The sequence below is a fragment of the Natator depressus genome, chromosome 12 (assembly GCF_965152275.1).
Source record: "Natator depressus isolate rNatDep1 chromosome 12, rNatDep2.hap1, whole genome shotgun sequence".
Taxonomy (NCBI): domain Eukaryota; kingdom Metazoa; phylum Chordata; order Testudines; family Cheloniidae; genus Natator; species Natator depressus.
In genome coordinates, this window is record NC_134245.1 from 25,651,206 (window position 1) to 25,676,019 (window position 24,814).

Consider the following 24,814-nt stretch of genomic DNA (forward strand, 5'->3'; position numbering starts at 1 on the left):
AACCGGATGCCTGACAACCCCATGAGGGAATAGTTGGTCCAGTAAAAGATATTTCCTCACTCACCTTGTCTCTCAGCGCAAAAAGAAAGATACTGCATCAACAAAGAGCCCCAAAGAAATCTGATATGACTAACGCAATTAAATTTTACATTGGTGCAGGCGCTTAACAGTAAAAAGCCCTTAAGATTATTTATCTCACACTTTAATGTGCTTTATTTTTTCCCCCCCATATTATCTTTTTTCACATAATCTCAGAATTTCCCATCAGTCTAGGTTTCATTGAGGCAATAGAATAAGAACTTCAAAAAGTGAAGAGTTAACAGTTATGTATATAACATTTATAGGAAAAGGGGCTAAACAATAAAAAAGTGATTGTAGGTATTCAATGTATATTTATATGTATTTATAAATGATCTGGAAAAAGGGGTAAACAGAGAGGTGGCTAAATTTGGAGATGATACAAAATTACTCAAGATAGCTAAATCCAAAGTAGACTGTGAAGAGTTACAAAGGGATGTCACAAAACTGGGTGACGGGACAACAAAATGGCCAATAAGTGCAAAGTAATGCACATTGGAAAACATAATTCCAACTATACATACAAAATGATGGCCTAAATTAGCTGTTACCCATCAAGAAAGAGATGTTGGAGTCACTGAGAATAGTCCTCTGAAAACATCTGCTCAATGTGCAGCAGCCAAGAAAGCTGACAATGTTAGGAACCATTAGGAAAGGGACAAATAATAAGACAGAAAATATCATAATGGCACTATATAAAGTGATGGTATACCCACACCTGGAATACCGCAGGCTGTTCTGGTCAGCCTATCTCAAAAAAGATAGATTAGAATTGGAAAAGGTACAGAGAAGAGCTACAAAACTGATTGGGGGGTATGGAACAGCTGCCATATAATGTGAGATTAAAAACTATTCATCATTAAAAACTATTCAGCTGTTCATCTTGGAAAAGAGAAGATTAAAGGAAGATATGATAGAGGTCTGTAAAATCATGAATGGTGCGGAGAAGGTGAACAGGGAACTGTTATTTACCCCTTCACATAACATAAGAACCAGGGGTCACCTAAAGAAATTAATAGCAGGTTGAAAACATATGGAAGTACTTTTTCACACAACACATAGTCAACCTATGGAACTCATTGCCAGGGGATGTTGTGAAGGCCAAAACTATAACTTTGTTCAAAAAAGAATTAGATGAGTTCATGGAGGATAGATCCATGAATGGCTATTAGCCAAGATGGTTAGGGATGCAACCTCATGCTCTGGGTGTCCTAAGCCACTGATTGCCAGAAGCTGGAATTGGACAATGGGCTGGATCACTCAATAATTGCCCTGTTCTGTTAATTCCCTTTGAAGCATCTGGCATTGACCACTGTTGAAAGACAGGACACTGGGCTAAACGGACCATCAGGCTATCTGATGTTCTTAGGTATCTGGAGTTGAGCCATGATCCTGTAAGACACTGAGCACCTGCAACTATTTTCATTATAAGGAACTGGAGAGCACTCAGCACCTTATATTGAACTTGCATTAAAATCAATAGCAAAACTCATAACTTCTGTGGAAGCAGATGCGAGGCCTATGAGTGACTAATGTCTCTTGAGAGAGAAAATAAAGGGCAACACTGTTACTCAGCATCTGCAATGTGTTACATGTACTATATATTATCATGGTACTGTATTTGAACTTGTTTGTATAATTTTTTGACAGTGCCGTACCAAACTCTACAACAGTGTTGTACTACAACTCTAGTTGGTGTTATTTTGAGAGCAAACATCACTGACTCTGCTTAAGACTGAGTGGTCAGCCTGTTTTCTGCCTGGTTTGCAACAGAGCAGCTCAGTTCCTCCTGGGACTCAGTTTTGCTCAGGGTCTTCTCTAACGCCTCATACATAAAACTAAATTACATTATAATGAATTACAAAATGAGTATTAAATGTCTCCCATTCAGATGACGTAATCTTGTTTTATTTCACTGTAGTAAAAGCAACCCATATGCTTCTCAGACTTTATAACTCTTTGCGCTCTCTCTTTCCTTCAGCCATCTTTTTAGGCAGGGTCTTTGTCCAGAACTCCACTCTGTTCTCTTTCAATTTCTTTGCTGCTTTCTGCTTGAAATCTATTATAAGGTATTGTTCATCCAGATTATACGCTGGCCATGTCACCAAACCTTCATCATTAGGATTTCTAGAAAAAAAATACAGTGAAGAATCATCTTGCCACTTTTATGTCATTGCGATGAAAACTGCACAACACAATGTTTGTTCATTAATTGTCAAGGGTCAGATTCCTTGGGGGGATGTGGGGAAGAGGACACAGTGGTGGTTAATTCAAGCTTTGCTCACAACCCCACAATCTGTGGATGTTTCTGCTAAAATGATCTGTCATTAGCAGTGAAACATGTTGTCATTTAAATTTTCTTCATTAAGCTTCAGCTCTAATGCTTCATTATATGAGTGTGATAGCTTAAGCCTTTGGACTTATTTTTTCTGTTTATCTCCAGGTTCAGTAAGACAGCCCTGCAGTAGATCACATTGGCATGTTTTCTTTGCAACCGCAAGGATTTTAAACTAGTTTGTTGTGAAATGAAATCTTAAACTCTGCAGAAAGATGGTACTGGCCACCAGAAAAGTACTGGCATAGTGTTTTCAGCAGCAATGACAAAATCTGACCCCTAATTAATGAATTATAAATCTCACCCTTTTCGAGCAAAATTAGCCCAGTATTTCATAATTGTTCTGCTGAGTTTACCCTCTTCTTCTGCAGCATCACCTGCAGGCAAGATATGAAATGTAATGTCAGCACAAAGGTTATATTGAGATAGGTGCACTCAGAATTGATTCCAATTAAAAAGTAACTAGTTCACTACTATAAGACAGAAAACAAAGATCACATCTCCTCTACTTTTACAGCAGTGAGCCTGCTAATAGGGCTCAAGTAATAATAATGTCAGTTACTGGGCAAACTGCACCTCTGACCCTCTCCTGGTTCTCTGCCCAGGTCTCAGGCCTTTAGCCATCACCTGCTCAGGGGGGAATCATGCAATTCTCAGACTCTGAGATCAGATCCTCAGTAGCAGTCTCCTGGTACTAACTATGATTGCTTCAGCAGGTCTGATCTAGGCTCAGACTCTACAGTCCTGTTCCTGCAGGGGCAATTACAGTGGTAATCAATTACCAACCGGTTCCTTAAAAAAGCAAAGTATCATTTATTTAGAACAAAAAGCATTTTGGAGAAAACATACTTTACAAACAATAAAACAGACTACATTTTCATGTCTAAGCTTAGTAGGTACCAAACTACCTTCCACACTAGGACCCTGGTAGGACTAGTTCCTTCAGTGGAGCCTGACTGCGTAAGCTTGTTTCCTTGTCAGAGCTCACTCCTGAACTCACAGCACAGTTTTTATCACCTCCTTTCAAAGGGATCAAGTCACCTTTGAAATGTTTATAGCCACTTGATCTGGTAACTTTCAGCTCTGGTAAAACCAGGTTTTCAATTTGTTTTGAGATTGAACAGAGAGTCCTAGAAACTAACAACTTGCCCCATTGTCTTTCAAGTATATGCTTGGGTGTTCTTATTTGGGAAGCCATTGTGCTGCCTTCATGCACAGACCGACCCTATAAATTTGAGCATTATAGGCCTATAGTAAACATTCCACAACCCCCAATATAAATTTGATCAATGCCACCATACAGGAAATTCCAATAACCCAATATACAATAATTTCACCTCACTGACCGAGACACATACAGTGTTCATACAACTGTTACATTTCAGTATTTACAGCATTATTAGACATCAGTTCCACATGTGTCACAATAATGATGCTTTAATAAGAATTCTTTAGCAAGCATGGAGACATCACCAGCTAAGAAGGGCTTTCCAAAAACATAGCCAATTTCGTCGCCGTGATCCGCTTTTACAAAGTCTGGTCTAACACCTTCATACCGTCGATGATGAAACTCATAAACGTAGACTGGGTTGCCAGAATCTAATAGAAAAGAAAGTTAAGAAGGGTTCCAGTAGTAAAAATATATTCCACACAGAACAATACATTTTCATCAAGAGCCACTTTGATAAGACGCTGGCAAAATGATAGCTATTTTGTTGATTATTTATTTGATTATTAATACTAACTGGAATTCAGGTGCAAACATACAATACCAAAGATTAATGGAAAATAGTCATCTGCAGCACAATGAGCCCCCAGACAGTCACAGAGCTGGTGCCAATAGAAAAAGTTCAGAAGTTCATCTGATACTAAACTATGCACTTGATTGTCCCTTAGACAAGACAATGTGAAGAACAGGAACCCTCTATATTTGCTTCCATGGTTTTCACTCTGTTATACCCATTGCAGGAGGTATGTGCCTGCTCCTTTCCCTGCAGAACAAGAATGTGGATCAACTCCCTAAACCTGCAGCTCTTTAGTTTTCCTGTAAGGGACCATTTCTATTACCATGTGTACAGCTCTTCTGGCTTTTATGGTAACATGGTTCTTTCAGGATTCATGAAAGCCAGAGCCAAGGCCATGCATTTTTCTAAAAGTTTCATGACAACAGGGGTTCGGGCTGAAAGCTGTTGTGATGATCCATTACAGACACAGGTATATAGACAGGAACCTACTTCCTGGTCAGGCTTTGAACAAGGATATTAGTAGGATGGAATTTAACCTTTTTAAAAAATATGTACTTAATTGGAAACTCACCTCTGTGATATCTAGCTGTTTGAATGACTGGAACAACAAACAGTGCATCTCCCATCAATTCAAAAAGCCTATCTCGTAGCTGGGTAGGCTCCTCTATATTGCTTAGATATTCATTAGATAATAGATGAGTGAACTCAGCAGGAACATGCTAGAATGAACAATAAAGATACTTGTTATAATGATGATATTTATGGGAAACAACTGCAGCATTTAGCAAGCTTCATTTTCCTTAGAGCCCTTCAGCAGCCACTAGCTAACCCTATGAACACTGGACCACGGTACCTCCTCCCACAGAAAATCCCACGTCATGGGGGGCGTGGGAAGTACTCAAAACTCTGAGTCAGAAGTTGTGAGGTTGCCAACTCATGCTGTCTTTGGGAGGAAGAGGTTTGCAGGGCTGCGAAGGGGTCAGAGACCACTATATTAACATCCACACAAGTGTTATCAATCAGTAATGCTGATGAACAAACAGAAGTAGTGACACTAGCCCTAGTGACTTCCTTGAGAGCAATGCAACATCAGTGTCCGCTGGAGGTCTCACCATGACAAAATCATGGGATTTCCAGCCCTGCCCCAGAAAAAGCCTCCTCTAATTGGCTGCCCTTACCATTTGGTATAAGAACTCTCCCCCTCCCTCTGCCCAGGAGCTAATAGGAGTTTTTGGGGAGAGAAGAGGGAGGAAACAGCCTGGGTGTTCAGGGTGGCTCTGTTCCCTCCTCCTTTCTGTAAAAAATGAATCGTGCTCCCGTCTCTCCCCTCTTTCTCTCTGGCTGCAACACAGGCCTAGAAAGGGGGAAAATGGATAAAGAACCCTGGAGCTACAGAAGGAGCAGAGGTGTGCTGAGCAGCTGGGGGCTGATGTAGGGCGGTGGAGGGAAGTGTGTAAATTAATGGCTGGGCTGGGAGATGGGTACCTGTGGGGCTGGGGCAGGGCGGACCACAGAATTAATTAACTCAAAGAGTGAGATTTGGAGAGAAGCTGGAAGTTCTGTGCCATTGGGCAGCAACGAGAGCTCTGGCAGGAAGGGCTAGAATCACCTCACTGTATACATTTGGGAGAGTTGGCATTGGCAACATGGTAACTGCCACACACATTGGGGACTTCAAAAAACTAAAGACAGACCAAAAATTACTATGTTCTCTTTAAAACGATCTAATGATTTTTGGGCCGATCCCATGATTTTTGAACTTTTGATGTTCACAATACTCCATAGGGACCTATTTTCCTCCACATGGGAATAACCTATACAGGCGAGCAGAAATTCCATTAGTTTCCACAGACTTCTCCCATTGGGGAAAGGAACCAAGGTTTACCCCCACCCCTTTCTGTCAGAGGCCAAGAGTTTGAAACCCCCAAATCTCTGATAGATGTAGGTGGACCTCAGGGATAAACTGGAGATATACTTCCTCTTCAAGTACCTCACCTCTGTGCTGCTGCCTGGCCCTCCCAACTACCTGCAGCCCCATGACAATGCAATACCTACAGGAGCCATGCTGCCAAGCGCTTTCTGGCCTGCGCTGCCCATGGAACTCCTATTAAAGAATGGGACTCCACCTCATGCAGGAGTGGGGGTGGGGGAGGGGAAGAAGAGCATAGGTTATAGCAGATTTTGTGGGGTGTCTAATCTCAAGAGGGAGCAGGATTGTGCTTCTTTTCCCCTTGTGCTGTTTGGCACTTTTCTGTCAGGAGTATGTTGCTCTCTGTTCAGAAGTTTTAGCCCAGAATGAGTCCCCTCCCCCCCGATATACACCTTTTCTCAAAGGGAAGTCCTAGCCCGGCAATAAAGCAGTATGGTATAAGATATTCTTGCACACTGTACTGAAAGTTGGGGAGGGAGATCTCACCTAGGACTATACCCCTCATATGTTAATTAATTTGAAATAGTCTCTTACTGTAAAGAACTCTGAGCTCAGTAGCAGTGAGGTTACTGTTTCTTTGTCCAACCCTTCAGTGAAAGCAGGATATTTCAACATCTGCACAGTAAAAAGAACATGACATTGCCCATGAATTCCTATATTTCTAAAGAGTTAACAGACTGGGAGATAAATAAAGCTATTACAATCACTTACATTAGGAAGTAGCCATCCAAATTCATGGTTATTTAATCCTATTATATATGGGACTGCATTGATTGCTTTTTCAGCCAGTAGTTCCTCAGGGCTCTTAGCAAAAAATACACCATCCAAAACTGCAGAGCTAAATAGTGACTGCAGAGGAAAAAACAAATTCCTTTGTTATTTATAAATTACTTTTGCCTCTAGAAGATATTTCAAGATTCCCACAGCAGACCTCAACCAAGCCTAAACAAGTGCCCAGGTGAGCTCACATGTTATTAGTGAAAGTGTAAGATGCGTATGTAAGAGATGAATACACATTTCAAATCGTGTTCTGAGTTTCTCCTGCAGATTTTCTATCCTGTTTAACAATGTGTGTTCTGCCCTTTGTATGTCAAATGCTCATGGCACATAGATAAGTCAGTCAAATTCCATCCTTGCTTACACCATTCCAACCCTACTGGGTAGGGTGACCATATTTCCCTTTGCTGAATACGGGACACCTGGTAAAATTACTTGTATTCAAGTGAGTTCAACGACAATCAGTCAGAACTACGCAGTACAAACGTACAAATTAACATCAAGTTGACTGAGCCTCCATTAAAAAGAAACTGCTTAGTTTGATTCCTTTTATTTACCTTCTTATCTTTAAAGCTTTAGGGTTCACACAGGGAGGGGTGATATACACACCCCTAACCCCCCACTACACACACACACACAGCGGGAGAGGTGACACACACACACTCCCGTACACCTCTCTCACACAGCTGGGGTGACTGACCAACCAACCTGACCTTCCCTGCCTTGTGCTCTCTGCCCTCCATGCCTGGCTGGGCCTCTGGGACGGACCCGCCTCTCCTGATATCTGGTGCTGTGTCTTCCCGAGGAAACACATTGGGGGAGCACGCAAGGTCACATGCTCCCCCCAACCCCCCAGATTTCTACTAGGCTTCACCAGAATGTGGCAAGCAGCAGCCTTTCGGCACTGTGCAGGAGGGAAGGGATGGGAGCTACTTCCAGCCACAGGGGAGGAGGAGGGGCATGAAGGGATGACCTGGCCCATGTCTTTGCAGAGCTCATCTCTTCTGCACCGCCCCCCACCCCCATGGCTGAAAGCAGCTTGCTCCTTCCTTCCGGCACAGTGTATACAGCCAGCTAACACCTCTAGGCTGCTGCTGGCCACCGACATAAGCCAGCTGCCTCCTGGCCCCCGGCTACAATGCAGGCAGGAAGGGGTTAAGCCCTAAGGATGCATTGTGGACCAGAGCCCAGGGAACCTGACTGCAGGGGCTTCAGCAAACCCAGCCACAGAGGTGGCTCGGCAGGGGATGGTGCCTAGGAGACAGAGCAGCCCCACGTTTCCTGGGGGCAAGACCCAGGGTGGGAAGCTGGGGGGCGAAGAGGGTGCTAAGTCCCTACCCTGGGGGCTACTGTGGAGCCTCCAGGTTCAGGGCATGAACGGGCTGGAAATTTCATCCCCCTTTGCTCCCCCCCACTCCAGAGCTTAGCTGAGTGGTGGAGAGTCTTCCCCATGCCAATGCTGTGCGGGGCTTTGGCACATTCAGGTCTCAGCATCTCCCGGCAGGCACCCTGAGCCAGAGGGTCTTGGGCTTTCCCGGGGCACCAGCCCAGCCAGAGGCAGTTGGGGAAGGAAGGAGCCTGCCGGCTAGGCTGTTGGTGAGCTCAGTGCTCTGACCAAGGGCTGGTTCTCTGCACAGGGCTGGGAGCGGGACGCACCCCGCTGCGGGGGGATATGGGGGAGCAGCAGGGCTGGAAGGGCAAAAGGGCAAAGCAGGGAGAGGACAGCGAGAGGGGGAGCACGTAAAGGGCTGATGGTGGGCAGCAGAAATGACACATAACTGACTGCTGCCTGGCGCCTTCCTGCACTCACCAGCCACTGCTGCTAGCAGTGCTCAGCTAGAGACGGCCAGAAACGGGACGGGGGAAGGGCCCTGCTGGCTGAGAGTCTGCATGCAGTGGGGACTGAGTCACTGCACTGATGGACCAGCCAGGGGAGCTTGGCCACGAGCCTTGCACACCCACCCCCATTGTCAGCCACTGGGAACCACTCCCCACACCTGGTCACTGCTGGTGGGTGGGCGGCTGGCGAGCCGGGATCTGGCCAGCAACAGGACCTGCCAGTACTGATGGGGGCAAGATAGAAAATACGGGACAATTTGCCCGTTTTAAATAAAAAGTCAGGACACCTGCAGGAGGGCTTAAATACGAAACTGTCCCTTTAAAAACGGGACGTCTGGTCACCCTACTACTGGGCCTGCATTTGTGTAAGTAAGGGCAGAATTAATTTTGCTGGGGGGTTGCAAAACTGTTGAGTAAGCTAATGTAGTGATGGGGAAAACCATGTTAGTGGGGCAATAAATTGCAATTCTGCAGAAAACAAAAATTTCAGATGTTTTATACTTTGTGCAAAGTTTTGATTAATCCTTAGTAAGATCCCCAAATATGCAGTGCTTACTTCCTGCATGCCATGTTAAAAAGCCATCCATCCAGTCCCAGTGGATACATTTGGCTGATGACTGTGGTGGCACTGGGAGCTCTGAAAAAATGGGCCATTTTCCTTTTGCACATTTTCTCATTTGCTTGTATTCGCAAGCCTGCATTTTTCATGTTTGTTCCCCCTGGGAAATTGTGAGTTTTGGTACATTCTTGCTGTGATGCCAGCTCTCTTTTGAAAATGGGTTCATGACAAGACACAAACAGTTCAAAGCCCAAACAGGAAATCAAAAAAATGTCACCGTTTCAGAGTCTCCAGATGATGTAGCATTCAACTGTAATGTTGTGAATTCCTGCTAAAAGGCAAGGAGGAGAAGACAAGGATGAGTTGTGTGATGGTTGCCACTTTTTCTAATCTTACAGCACACATTTTATTTATTGCAGTAAAAGTTGAAGTGTCACTGCAGACACGAGCTACAGTGTCACCTATCATCTTCACCCTTTCTGCCTGTCTTTTTCCCTATGGCTGCATCTGCTTAACAGCAAGCAGGGTGACTCTAGGAACTTAGGAACTGCCAAAGAAAAATAGAATAGGTCCCTCTGCTGGCCGTCTGTGAGAGTGCAATACATTAGATACTTGAGAGGAAGGTGAATACTGTCACTAATAAGAGGTTTCAGAATAGCAGCCGTGTTAGTCTGTATTCGCAAAAAGAAAAGGAGTACTAGTGGCACCTTTGAGACTAACAAATAAATTGGTTAGTCTCTAAAGTGCCACTAGTACTCCTTTTCTTTTTGTCACTAATAAAGCATCTGGTGCAATGATGCTAAGTTATGGGGGAGGTGGCCGTTCAGTGCTGATCAACTGAAGCATAAGGATAGGCAGGCCTCAACATTTTTATATTTATCATTCTAATTTCAGATATTATTCTTAATATACTCTAAAGAGGGGCTAGTGGTTTATCATCACAAGTTATATAAAAAAATAGCATGGTCATGGTGAAACAAAATCTAATATCATGAATATAGAGAAAAATGCCAAGATCATGTTATTTGTAGCCAAATGATCTTTGGTTTGCAATACAAATTTTTTAAAGCCATGCAATAACATTTAACAGATAGCTAAGGTTGGGGTTTTCAAAGGAGTCTAAGGGTACCCAAGTTTACTAGGAGTTGGACATTGAACTCCCATAGGCTGATTTGAAAATCCCATCCTAAAACTATTTGAAACTGCCATCCCAGTGCCTGTCAGTTCAGTGAAGGAGAGAACCACGCTCTGGACTGCTTCCCTGATTGTCTCTGCCACAGCTGCAGGGGCAGTAGTGCTGCCCTGGTGCATTTCACACTTGCCCCATTAAAGAAATCGTAGCGTCTGACACCTTTCCCCAGCATGACAAACCATTAGAGCTCCTGCTTCCCATGGTATCCAGGCTTTAATGTGATGACTCCTAAGGTTCTCAGGGAAATGAGGTCAGTTGTTTACTGCCACCTCCACCACATGGCAAAAACCTCAAATGTCAAAAGTTGTGAAAAAATCACAGCAGCCTTGATTCTGACGACAGCCATGACAGAAAATGTACCCGCAAAAAGAAAAGGAGTACTTGTGGCACCTTAGAGACTAACCAATTTATTTGAGCATGAGCTTTCGTGAGCTACTCACGAAAGCTCATGCTCAAATAAATTGGTTAGTCTCTAAGGTGCCACAAGTACTCCTTTTCTTTTTGCGAATACAGACTAACACGGCTGTTACTCTGAAAGCTGTCAGAAAATGTACCGTTAGCCAGACAAGTCTAATCTTCATTAGAAGCTTATTAAGATACTGTATTTGGCTCTATGGTTTAATTAATATGCACCATGTAATAGCATTGCAGTTTATCTATTACATTTGTTGCCTTTTAATAGTGAGTGCACTAGTGCTCTGGTTATCAGTGAAGGTAAACACAAATGGCCCACTGTGCTTTCTGTCACTCATTACTTTATAAATGTCTGTCCTATCTCCTTTTACTCATTTTCTTTCCAAGTGTAATAACCCAAGTTATTGTTTATAACAAGATAGCATTCGGAGACCCCATTCACAATCAGGGCTCCATTGTGCCAGGCAATGAAAATGCAAATGCGCGTGGTCCCTGCTCCATAGTGCTTATAATCTAGTGTCTTTAATTCCTCCTCTGATGCAAACAGAAAGGGAAAATAAGCACACTCTTGGACCCAAGGTTGAAATCCTGTTTGTTTGCAGTAAAAGATGATCAGTTGCCACACACAGTGAGTTACAGTGCCACCTACCATCTTCAGCGTTATTTCCATCATCTCTTCCTCTGTCTTTTCCCTCAGACAATGAACCATTGCAGCAGAGCTGGTTGATTGACAGCCAGATACCCTAGCAATTTTCTGCAATCAATTAAAAAAAATCACTTTTAGTAGCTCTCTATGGAGAATAACAACAACATTTAGCTCTTAGATAGCACTTTATCCCTTCAGTGTGCTGTGTACACCTTACATTTTGGGTGGGTCTGGGATTTTTGGGTCACAGTCTCCAACTGTAGGAGAAAGGGAGCTCAGCTGTACATTCTGCACTTCGTATGTTTCAAAAGCTTTTCAAGGGATGATGCTGCAAATAAATCAGGGGTCTGCACACAGCTAAGCATCTCAATGTAGGAAGGTTTTGTGCACTTGCTGGTTTAATTTACTTTCTCAGAGCTTTACAAACATTAACTCATCATCACAAAACTCCTCCCAGGTAGAAAGATGGGAAAACAAAGGCACAGAGGTTAAATGACTTGACCAAGACACAGAGGGTCTGTATCAGAGCCAGGATCACAACATATAAGTGTTTCTGTCAGTCGCGTGCTTAGTAAACTACATTAGCTTTTCTCACATTTTGCGGCTAGAGGTCACACTTGTTGCTCAGCAGTGGAGTCAGCTGAGCCAGGGGCAGCGGAGCTATGGGCAGCTAGCTGGGAGGGAACCCATGGAAGTCCCTAAGTGGCCAGTCCCAGAGCACCTCAAATTAGCCTAGTGGAATCCTCCAAAAACTCAAGTGACTACAAACTATAGATTTCATCAACTCCAGTGATGTCTACTAATCGTATAAGGTGACATATTCTCTAGGACATTTCTGCCTCCAATAAGTTCAGTTCCAATTTTGCTGTAAACTCTTTCAGATTTGATTGTTGCAGGATGTAATAACAATACTTTGCATTTTTACAGAACCTTCCACATGAGGAAGTCAAATAGCTTCACAGACGTTAATCAACTAAGCCTCACACATATCTGTCAGGCAGTGGAGCCAATTAGGGTGACCAGACAGCATATGTGAAAAATCGGGACGGAGGTGGAGAGTAATAGGACCCTATATAAGAAAAAGACCCAAAAATCTGTCCCTATAAAATCGGGACATCTGGTCCCCCTAGAGCCAATATACATGTTTCTTGGGGGGCAGGGCAAATTCCAGTTCTGCTCCCTGCCCCTCCCTTTCCAGCGGTGACCCCATTCCAGTCCCCACACCTCCCACAGGGACCAAGGCTTAGACACTCCCTCAGCTGGGGAGTCTCCCCTCTATCTCATCCACACAGTGCATGAGTGCTGTCCTTCTCAGTGGACTCTCCTACACTGTGCTGTAGAGGAGCAGACTCCTTGTGTTCTGGGCTGCAACACCATTCGGCCCAGCCACCCCTCCGTCTGGATGGAGGGGCAGCCAGGCCAAATTTAAGTGGCACTGCAACCCAGCATGCCAGGTTGCAATGCCACCCACTGAAATTTGGCCTAGCTGCCTCTTCATCTTCACAGACAGGCGGTCGAGTCAAATTTCAGTGGTGTTACGACCAGGCATCCAGAGAGACACTCCTAACTGTTCTGGGAGAAGCCGTACTGATTTGGTACAGGTCTGCTACTTAAAAGTGGTCAGGCCATGCCCCCCGCCAGCTCTGTGGTCTATGGAACTTTGAGCAAGTGCAAAAATAGGTGAGAAGGGGACATTCATCTGCTCCCCCAATTGGTGCCACTGCTGTCAGGTAGGTAAGTATTATCCTCTGGCACCGCTGGGAATAGAACTCAGGTTTCCCACTGGCCAGTCCTGTAATCCAGGGTTAATCAATTATTTTTTGACAAGGTGAAAATTTCTTGGTTAAGGCATAGTCAAGATCTAGACTCCAGAGAAAATAAAATGAAATTAATAGCAATAATGATAATAAATAAATAAAAAGATTTTGCAGTCCGTTCAAAAGCATCTGGCGGTCCAGATTTGGCCCGCGGTCTGCCTATTGACTACCCCTGCTGTACTCTAAGCACAAAACTATACTACCTTCCTTGACAATGGGATGCTGGGTGCCATTTTTTAAAAAAAATGGGAGTAAGACTAAGCCAAAAATATGTGTGTACATGTGCATCTGTGGGTTTGAACAGGCCAGAATGATAAATGCACATATAAATGGGTATCTGAGTATTAACATATCAAGTATGCACAGTTTTCTTATTTCCACACACAAATGTAGGTGCTCATGTCTACAGTTACTGTACATTTTTACAGGTGCAAGTCAGGTCCCAGCTTTTACAAATACAGACTCGATATTACAAAGAACCTACATTAGTTTGTGCTTCAGGATGAGCAGTAAACAAAACCCGGATTGTAACTCCACTCTCTGAGATGGCCTTATGAAACAAGCCCTTTGCCAGAGGAGATAAGACCTGAAAAGCAGGAAAAGAGGGAAGCAAAAACAATCTATTTTGACCACTGAATCACAAACTGCAGGGTCACAAATTACATTTTAACATCATCATTTCACTTTTAAAAGCAAATATTATTAGACTATGTCAAATGCTCTGTAGACTCAAGGTCTGGTTTACTTCCAAACTCTCACAGTCTAGTGCAGATTATCCTCAATTCCAAATATGCTGAGATTTAAAAAAAAAAAAAAAAAAGATGTGCAATTCACCCAGAATGCATATCTATTATAAGCTGTTACCAGGGCTGCTCACCCAGACTGGGTGACTATATTGCAAGTGATCCTTAATGCAGATCTTAAGTGGGGCATAGGCACTAACCTCTAATTTTTACACCTTGGTGAATTTTACTCTCTCTGGCCACAATATTGTTCCCTACCACAGCTGTTTAAAATAATTCAGTACTCAGATTAATTAAAGAGGAATCAACACTTGGGCTCCTAAAACAAATAGGTGATTGTATGAAAAGAAGAGTTTAATTAATCAGAAGATTCTTTAATATCAAACTCTCCCCTCAAAGAAGGTTGATGATCCGTGGATCCCAGCTGCTTCAGTCTTCAATAATACTCAATCCTGTCATCATCACCCTGACCTTTTGCTCACAAACTCACAATAAAAATATGGGGGTGTTTTTAAAAATTTATTAGTGATCACTATAAAACCTACAAGGGCAGAAACGCTGACTCCTCCTGCAGACTCTCCAAATATAGTGACAGATCCTGGATTTCCTCCAAAATGTTCAATATTTTCTTGAATCCACTGGAGAGCTGCCACTTGATCCAAATAACCCCAGTTTCCACGGGCATGTTCATCACCAGAACTGAAAGCAAGAGAATATAAAGGGAAGTAGATAGCCTGGAGTTTTATAACATACATTGTATTATATAAAATATATCCAAGGATTGTATCAAAGATGGTAATGGAGCAAACACCTGAAAATGGAGTTCTTGGCAGTGTTAGAAAACAAGTGAGAAGACTCTGAACTCTGGAAAACTCAGGTCAGGACTAGCGTCAGTTATCTAAATAGCACTCCTAGCCCTAGACACTAGTGAAGCACAATTGAAGGGTATGTCTACACTGCCGCCAGAGGTGTGATTGCAGCTCTTACCGTTATATCTGCACTAGCTTTAATCTAGCTATCATGGCTAAAAATAACAGTGAAGACCCACAGCATGGACCCTGGTGTAGGCTAGCAGCACAAGTACGAACCCAAGATTCCAAGAAGGGGCTTGTACAGCTGTGTTCCATGCCACCATGTCTTCACTGCCCAGCTGTGCTAGCTAAATTAAAACTAATGCAGGTATGACTACTTGAGCTGCCATCACACCTCCAGTTGCACTATAGATAATGACAGTGGCTTTTGGTGCTCAGATACTATAGTGATGAGCACAGAATATAAGACAATAGCCCTAATGCCCCAATTCAGCAAAGAAGTAATGAAGCTGGTGGGACTACTCATGTGTTTAAAGTTAGGCACAAGCTTAAACACCCTGCTGAACCGAGGCTTGAATACGTCAGTGCATAGTGCATAGATAGATTAGATAAACTTGCCTAAGAATTAACCCAAACTCCTATAAGATATTTTTCAGCCCAGATTTTCCTCTCCACTGAGAGAAGGGCTGATATTTTCTTCACCCTCACCTGAATTAGAGTATAAAAATAAAGCAGATAATCAAAGAGATCAGATTATAACTGTGATCAAGATATAATTGAAAACTGGTAGTTTTCAGAGGGTTATTAGTATACTTACTGGTAAATTTCACAAACTTGGGATGCAGGTGAAAAATGTGGAAAAGAAGAATGGACATAGTGTTAAAGGAGAATTAAGTATGTGGCTTAAGGAGAGATAGATGTGCAATCAATCACTAAATATCTTTGGAATTTCTGCTGTGTGGATGACATCTTTATTATGATACTGTCCTATTGTGGCTTCCTGGTCTATTTTCCTTTTTTCCTTTAATGTACAACCCACTGTCCAACCCACAGATGGGCATCATGGTGGTTTTGGTTCCAGGTAAATATATCTGTTCTCCAATATTTATTTGGGTGCATTCGTGTTATCCTATACCTGTTTTCCTTGTCTTTTGGAGAGGGTATATGCAGATAATTTATTTGTATCCTTGATCTTTGGTACCCAAATCAATCCCATTGTGTAAAAAAACATGAATAGGCTGAAGTGCTAGTTCACACCCAAACTTTTCCAAAGTTCAGGTAATGCTGAGCCAGGCTATGCATATGAACTTTCCCACAATTTTAGGGCACTTAGGTTCAGGGTTTTGGTTATGGCCATCTCAAATTAACGATAAAACAAATATGAGTAAGAAACAAAAATGTATAGTCCTTTCTCTTTTAGGCTTCTGCCTATATGCAGCAGAATTCCTTAAACAGCTTATTGGCTAAGTGGCATTAGGGTTTTCACTCAGGTTTCCCCATAGAAGGATGAATTAATTTGTTATGGCTTGTGAGTTAAGACACTTTATACTGGATTGACATATGCTTGTCTTTTTCAGACTCAGCCACTGGGGAGGACTGGTAATGGAAACATTATCCTGTGTGCCTTTAGGGCACAATGTCTTACCTAAAATATCCAAGGATCCCTAGTCTGTATTGAATGGTTACAACCACCATGTTTTCAAAGGCTGATAGTGCTGACCCATCATATGTTGAAGCTGCACCAATCACTAGTCCACCTCCATGGATCCATACCATGACCTGAAAAAAGCAGGAAGAGTTAGAAACCTGCATCTGTAACACCCTGATATTACTTCTGGTGTAAAATTCAAACCAGAGGTTGCTATTTGTGCTGTGATCAAGTACTATTTTGTGCTATTGCACAACACAACAATTCTTGCTGGCTCAGCTGCTTGAGAGTATAGTAAAAAAAAGTGGTAAGACTTTTTTGTGTATGCAAATTTCAGTTTTAAAGAGAATTATTATTTTATTAAATATTTATATAGTTATAATGCTCTGTTTTGTAGGGCTTACAATCTAAAGACACAAACAGACAAAGGGTAGGGGATGGGAATAGAACTTGCAAGCAGAGAAGTATGGGGAAAGATTGGCACAGATCTGTTGGTTATAAATTGTAGGGAGTTTAGGTTTTTTATTTTTAATTGGGGTAAGAGGTAGAGAAGAAGGGAGCAGGAAAAGGAAAGAAAAAGAAAGGGAATAGTTACCCCTATTTCTTCAATTCCAAGTGTCCTTACAGAGTACTTCATACACTAACAGAGATTCTATTTTCAAAGGACAATAAGGTTTTTCTTAGTTTACTTTGGAGAATAGCATGTACCCCTAGAAACTGGCAGGATATATCAGTCTCTTTGGATCTCAGATCTAAGATAATTCATATGGTATGAAATATACAGAATGGCATGAAGAATAAAATAGATGTTCATGAAATGTGGAAAATAATTCTGAGTTACAGTAACAAAAAATGGGAAATAAAATAAGAAACCACCAAACCGAGGCAAGTGCCTGGAAGTTATCCAGTTATGACAGGGCACATTTTTACTATTTACTTAGTTTCTCTCTTTTCAGTTTTGTTAACTTATTTAACATTTAACATTTCAGTAAATAGTTAATTGTAAAATATTAGAGGGTTTATATGTTGTAAGTCTCAACAAATGCTTTAAAAATATGAACATGCAACTAGATAGATTGGTCCAATTTTCAAAAGCAGCCCCTAGAACTGCCCCTGAAAGTTTGCATACAGCGGTAAAGTGCTGTGAAGTTTCTCTTATGGAATCAAATTGAGCCCTGCAGTATGTAGGCACTGACCTCCCTTCATGCCAACTTACACCAAGGTATAATTTGATCCATGGAGTTACATCAGGGATGAACTCATGGCAGCGATTTTGCAGTAATGTTGCTTACAGGTAACATGTCCTTGTCTGCGCTCGCAGGTGTGTACACATTTAGGAACAAACAGTCTTCAGAAATTTGGAAAGGAAGTTTTTCTTTTCTGTTAGTAAATGTATCCGATAGATGCTGTCCAGCCACTGGATCCTGTAGGCACCTTAATAATTAATATATATATATAAAATTTTCAACAGAATCATAGTAACAAAAACCATCATATGCTCCATCCACAATAAATAAAGCAAATCCACCTGTGATACGTTTCCAGATTGTTGGCAATGGAGAATCATATCGTTTTCCATTTTTAACATCAAAACATTTTCTTCCCTGTGACTGCCAGCCAAAAGTGCATTAAGGAGTCATACAGACAATGGCCACAGCCTCCAGGTGAACACACTTACTTGTAGGCTTTTTTGAAACACCATAGCAATCTGCCTGCAAATAGGCAGGAGCTAAGACATATAAGAGCCTCCTTGCAGTTGCTGTCATTCAGTGGAAATGCAACTGGATTCTTTTCCACCTTATATACCCCAATCATATAGCATATTATAGATATTAATCATGTCACTTAATGCACTACTGGAAGGCACGTTGGCACTACAGTGATGGGGGCAGAATAAGAACCTCGATAGAATAGACTGCCCTCAACTTCATATATGTAGCATTGGGAATGTGATTCATATGGCATTTAGTCCCTCCAACGTTTCTTAGCTCCTCTTCAGTTCTACTCCTGAGGTATAGGTTTCATAAACATTATTAATTGGAGATTCAAAAGCCCTCCAAGGGATAACATCATTGATGAAGAGTGGGAGTGGTCCATTGCTAATGCCAAATAAAGATCCTGAGACTTACCTTTAAAACTCACCTAGGTTAACAGTCTACAGGCATTAACAGACCCCAGTTACAGACCCCAGAGCATTAACAGACCCCAGAGCTCATTTTGCTAGATTTATTTTGGCATGAGTGTCAGTATTGTGTTGCTCCATATTACACATTCCTACCCACCCACATGTTCATGTCACTGTCTTACATGGGTGGGTAGGAAGTTGCATCTCTGAGACCCTTCCATGGCTCAGCTGGCTCCGGTGGGGAAAATCTCAAAGGTCCAATAGGTGGCTTTGCAAAAGGAATTCCCAGGAAAACATCTACATGTGCCTCAGCTCCATCAACTTTGATTTGCTGCCCTCGGAGTTTCCCGTATTTGGTAACCACTTCTGGGTGTGCAGCATTTTGTCCTGTGAAACATGTACAAAAAATCCGATTATATATCGGGAGGTTCAAAATGACCTGACAAGTTTCTAAGTCCTTCAGATGTTTACGCATGTACCTTTGATTTCTTTTAAACATTTCATACAGAATATTTCAATAAATATTCACAAGCAAGTAAAAAAAACCCCAAACTGTATCAACTTCTAAGTCTAACGAGGCTTATGAGAGATCTGTATTAGGGTTGCCAGTTTTGGTTGGACGTATTCCTGGAGGTTTCATCACTTGGCATAATCTTTAATTAACGATTAATCTTTAATTCCTTGAGATTCCAGGACAATCCTGGAAGGTTGACAACCCTAGTCTGTATATTGCATTAATTTATTATCAAAATATATGTTGTTCTTACAGGCAACTTGTTGCATAATAATGTATGCCTGTAAGGTAGAAAAAAGGTTTAACATTAAACTTGGCATCAGTGCATGTGTAATACAGAAATCATTATGCTGATTAATTGTTGGCTATGTGTTAAAGACATCAGTAGCAAAATAGTTGCTTATATGTCTTTCAAAAGTATGACCATTGTGCTTTTTTAACACAATGTATTATTATTATGAAAGTATTATTAAGGAAAACCTTCAGTCATGTTGATTGCCATGTAATGGCAACACTGCATTATTATTGTTTTAAAAAAACAACAGTGTTTCTTTAATTATCTTGATAAGGGATGAAGTGCTGGCCCTCTCTCCCCTTCCCCCCTTCCTTGGGGCATCCTTCCTGCCTCTTAATCAGCTTTGGGCTGATGGGGGTGTGTGATTAAAATATGACCATATAGATCATTGTTGCAACCACTGTTATATATTTGCAGCAAATATTGTACAAAGGTTGTCGAGTAAGGTGTCTATGAAAAGGTTATGATTTGCTTGTTATGCTTATGCTATCTGTATGCATGTATCATTTTTGTATGTGAAGTAATAAGTATTGGCTCTATACTTGGGTTTCAAATGTTTGCTCCTGGGGTAACGCTCACAAAGTAATTAGCCAGCACATCTTGGAGGGCCTATTCTAATTGAGTGGCCCATAGAAAGAACATTTAACTGACAATGGACCAAACATGGGAGATGCCTATCTACCCTTAATGAAATTTCCTGCTGTGACTAGATGAAATGCATGGACATGTGACTTGCCCGTGTAACTCCAAACTCCATCTTGTTGCTGTGATTTTCCACAGTAAAAACAATGGAATGCCCTCCACATGGCAAAAGCTATAAAAGGCCCTGGAAATACCTCCATTGTGTCTTCAATCCTGCTTCTTACCTCTGGAGGAAACTTGCTACAGACTGAAGCTCTGAACAATGGACTGAATGACCCATCCAAGCTGGGGATGTACTACAGAGACTTGACTTGAGCCAGCAGTTTATTCTATCACTGCTACAAGCCTGAACCAAGAACTTTGCCAATACTGTATGTAATTGATTCCTTTAACCAATTTTAACTCTCACCTTTCTTTCTTTCTTTTTATAAATAAACCTTTAGATTTTAGATACTCAAGGATTGGCATCAGCATGATTTTTGGGTAAGATCTAAGTTATATATTGACCTGGGTGTGTGGCTGGTCCTCTGGGATCAGAAGAACCTATTATTTGATAAGACATTGTAAAGAACCACTCATCTCTGAATCTAGTGTTTTTGGTGGTGATATAAGAACTGGAATGCCCAAGGAAATTACCTTTACGTTTTCTTGTTAGCCAGTATGGTGAAACAGGAGTTTACTTTTCTGGCTGGTTTGGTATATCTTATAAAAGAATAATCACTAGTTCTGGATTGTGTTTGCCCTATTTCTTACCAGTTCGTCCTGAATTTGGCATCCTCAGCTGTGACCCACTAAGGCACGGTTACAGCGGGTAATTGGCTCCTTAGACCATAGAGCCAGCCAGCCTTATTGTCCAGTTACCCCCATCAGCTTTCTCAAGGGGAACGGATTAACATCAGCGTGCAGGCTCACCTGTTTTCACCCTACACTCTTTCACAGTCCCTTTATAGTCACCTGCTTCTTATGTTCTGCCTTTTGGTAATGTTCCACTGCTCTCAAACCCCACACCCTTCAGACAAGAGGAGAAAGTGTCTTCTCACAGCTGGAGCAAACCCATTGTGTTTTACTTTGAATAGAGGGATCACTGAGTGCTGATCACTCACCACTGTCTCTCGTCTGGCAGAGACATGATACAACCCTGCTAACTCAGGATGGATCCACATACATATAGGCTTTCCGAGACACAGTTATTTCATGACACACTCTCATAAAATCATCCACAACTCAGAAGTGCTACAGACAGAATCCCCAATTTGTCACAAACACAAACATCCTCTAGTATAAATGAAGGAGTGCTTCATTTATGGCTATTTTTCACTACACCTGTGTATCTGGTGGAGAATTACTCATCTGAAGTTCATCTTGAATTATTTTATGTAGTATCTAGTTTTAACAGATTATTACGACTTAGTCATTGTGATTTAATAACATTTTATGTGGGGTATTGTTTGTATATGTACAGACTCACAAAATGATCAGAATTACTGTTGTTATGTTTATACTTAGATTATACGAGAGTGTATTTATTGCAATTTAATGTATGAATGCTGGAGTGATTTTTAAATTTTGAGATGGAAACTTAAATCAAGATTCCCTGTATTTTTAAACTGTGTGTATTTAATTAAAGGAATTCAGCAGCCTTAGCTCCATTTTAAGGCACGTTTTTAAAATTTTATTTTGGATAGTAGTTTGGCTAAGGTAGCGATGTTTACATCCATATTCAATTTAGGTTGAGATTTGGGTTAAAAACCAAAATGGAGCTTGGGTTTGGGTTCAGCAGCATTGAAATATCATAAGTTGTTCACAAGATCAGTTGTTCTTTCCAGATTTCTGCCATTTTGGTTGAACTTAAGTTGGATCCAGAAAATAGGACTCTTCCAGTTTTACATTCCACCTGGAACTGAAACCACAGAGAGAATTTACATCTAGGGATTTGACTCCACACCCTGAACTCCAAAATTGAGGGGACTAGATTTAAGGATCTGTTATACAGTTATATAATTCAGTTTACAGAACATGTCCGTAATGATCAAAACTAAGAAATGAGGCTGAATTTTATTTATTTATTATTATTATTATTATATTAGTTCTACTACCATAGCACCTAGGATCAGGATCTGATTGTGCTCATCCATCCATAAACTGAGTATGGAAAATTTAATCTCCAGAGCCATACTGCTTTATATACAGTGTAATGGGAAAAATGTAGTCAGTGTTTGGTAATGTCAACGGTGAATTAATCACCCAACACGCTCTGCATGTCGTAGTGTCTCACTACACAGGTTTGATACACAGCCCTAATACAAATCTTAATTTTTACAAAAGGGTAAAAAGCAGCCAGGGCAGTGCTTAAGGCGATCTGAAAAAAGTGCAGGCGGGCGTCTATCATAATCTGGGAACAGCCACTTTGATAAGAGAGTGCTTACAGTGCACCCTTCCGCAATCTGGCCTGATTTTTTTTCTGAGTCTGTGACCCCTTGCAATCCGTCCCAGTTTAAGCACTGGGCCGGGGAAAGCATTTTTAATGCATGGGAAAGTGGCAGTAAGTGGAAGAACTGGCACTGCAAGTGAGTCTGGTCTGGTGTCTTTTACCCTAAACTGAATCTAAACTAAGAGAATGCGAATGCCAATGCTGTATTGCACAGACCAAACAGAATTCTTCTTTTAACTGTGCATATAGGGCCAGATTCACTTCCAACACAATTTCAGTAAGATCCTGCCAGCACTGCAAGTAGACCACTCCTGGGAATTCAGTCACAGCACTGCTTACCACTAGTTACTATTACTAACATGGTTTCAGGGTGTTGTGCAGAGTGGACTTTAATATTTCATAACCTGCAGTCAGACCAGGCTTGCAGTACAGAGAGCCCCGGTTGTGTTAGTGTAATGCTCCATGCATTACTCCTGCTCCATGCGTGCCAGCTGCCTCTGGCACAGGTGAGGGGAAAAGAATTTTCTGAGCCCTCTGAAAAAGTGCCCAGGCTCTGATCCAGATGCGACTGAAGTCCAGGTTCTTTGGGAAGGGAATGTAGTTTGCTGTTTAGAAGGCTCTGTGTAAATCTGTCGGACTAAATAAGTAGTTTATTGCTGTTCAGGTAATACTAGTTAATGAATATTAATGCAGCTGTACCTGTTCCACTAAGGAGAGTGCCCTTCACAATCACATGGGAGTAATGCAGACACTGTAAGAACTAAAGTTGCAACAAACAGGCACATGCCTGAAAACAGGAAAATGAAAAGCAGGCAAGAACACTTTGATATTCAGACTGTCATATTTCTTCCAAACAATTTGAGTGCCCAGCTCCTGTGTTAAAACCACACACACACGAGCCATGCTGTTCCCAACTCACCGTACTTCAATTGTTCTGTTTCCCCAGGAGAGGCAATAGTGTAAAATATTTTAAAATCTTACCATTAACTGTAAAGGTTGTGAACCAGGCTGCAAGAATCAGGGACAACAGCAAAATACTCTCACCAGTCGACATTTTGCAGGATGCTTCAGGAGTCAGAGGTCCAGTTCATTGCTTTCGCTTTAAAAAGTCAGTAAAGTGCAAAGATTACGTAAACGTAACAGCTGACATCTTACACAATTTCAGACATAGGTTATTTGCTCTTTAAAGTACATTGAAGTCACTAACCAGTAGCACTTTGGGACTGTCCTGAAATAATGGTTTCACCTTTATTTCACCTTGCTTGGATTATAAACTCAAACATTACAGTATAAAGACCTATAAGAAGGCATGACATTCTGTAGACTGTCTGGATCATTCAACCGTATACAGGGATTACGCAGCAAATTCAGTTGGGTGTTTTGCTTAAAAACTGGCAGCTATAACTGTAAAAAATTTTCTGATGGAACACTTTTCCATTGGAAAATTCTGATTCAACTAAATCAAAACATTTTCCAGGGATGTATCAATTTCATTGAAATTTTCAGTGGGAAATTATTGAAATGTTTTGTTTTATTGTCTAAAAGTATAGCCAATCATTCATTATTAAGAATGTTTAAGAGACCAATTAATCAAACATAGCCAATTTTTTTGTCTAGAGCCCAACCAGTACAATACAAAAAAGAGACATATGTATCCTCTTTCCAAGAAGCATGTTTTATTTTGTAGTATGTTCACCACACAGAAGGTGTGCTTCCAAATATGCCCGCCCCCACATGCCACTTGTATTTACAGCACAGTTGCTTACAAGTTAGAAAGCACTTTATATATCACCTAAGAATACTTGAATATTGTTTCCCATTCTGGCTGCCCCATCTCATAAAGGATATAATGGAATTGGAAAAGGTTCAGAGAAGGGCAACACAGACGATTAAGGGACTGGAACAACTTCCATATGAGGAGAGACTACAAAGATTAGGGTTGTTGAACTTAGAAAAGAGATGACTAAGGGGTGGGGGGATATGATAAAGGTCTATAAAATTATGGATGGTGTGAAAAAAATGACTAGATTTCCCCTTTTCCCCTTTCACACAATACAAAAATCAGGGGTCACCCAATGAAATTAATAGACAGTGGGTTTAATACAAACAAGAGAAAGTACTTTTTTACCCAATGCACAATTTATCCGGGGAACTCATTGCCATGGGAAATTGTGATGGCCGAAAGTATAACTGCATTCAAAAGAGAACTGGATAAGTTCGTGGCGGACAGGTCCATCAATGGCTATTAGTCAAGATGGTCAGGGACACAACC

General features: G+C 41.5%; 1 protein-coding gene across 2 annotated transcripts; it reads right to left on the minus strand.

Moving 5' to 3' along the window:
• Nucleotides 1-1,599: 1,599 nt before the first annotated feature.
• Nucleotides 1,600-23,641, minus strand: LOC141996605 (fatty acyl-CoA hydrolase precursor, medium chain-like). Of its 2 annotated transcripts, XM_074968776.1 has the most exons (14): nucleotides 23,524-23,641; nucleotides 18,843-19,047; nucleotides 17,828-17,969; nucleotides 16,533-16,666; nucleotides 14,621-14,774; nucleotides 13,817-13,918; nucleotides 11,519-11,623; nucleotides 9,541-9,594; nucleotides 6,800-6,937; nucleotides 6,623-6,703; nucleotides 4,730-4,877; nucleotides 3,887-4,012; nucleotides 2,718-2,790; nucleotides 1,600-2,205 (listed from the first exon to the last, which is right to left on the minus strand). In XM_074968776.1, the coding sequence occupies exons 1-14, from the start codon at nucleotides 23,594-23,596 to the stop codon at nucleotides 2,028-2,030; spliced, it is 1,713 nt and encodes a 570-aa protein (XP_074824877.1). In that variant the 5' UTR covers nucleotides 23,597-23,641; the 3' UTR covers nucleotides 1,600-2,027. The 2 variants fall into 2 exon arrangements, with proteins under 2 accessions (XP_074824877.1, XP_074824876.1); XM_074968775.1 differs by lacking the exon at nucleotides 23,524-23,641 and having other exon boundaries at nucleotides 9,541-9,591; nucleotides 18,843-19,159.
• Between the last annotated feature and the right edge of the window lie 1,173 nt (nucleotides 23,642-24,814).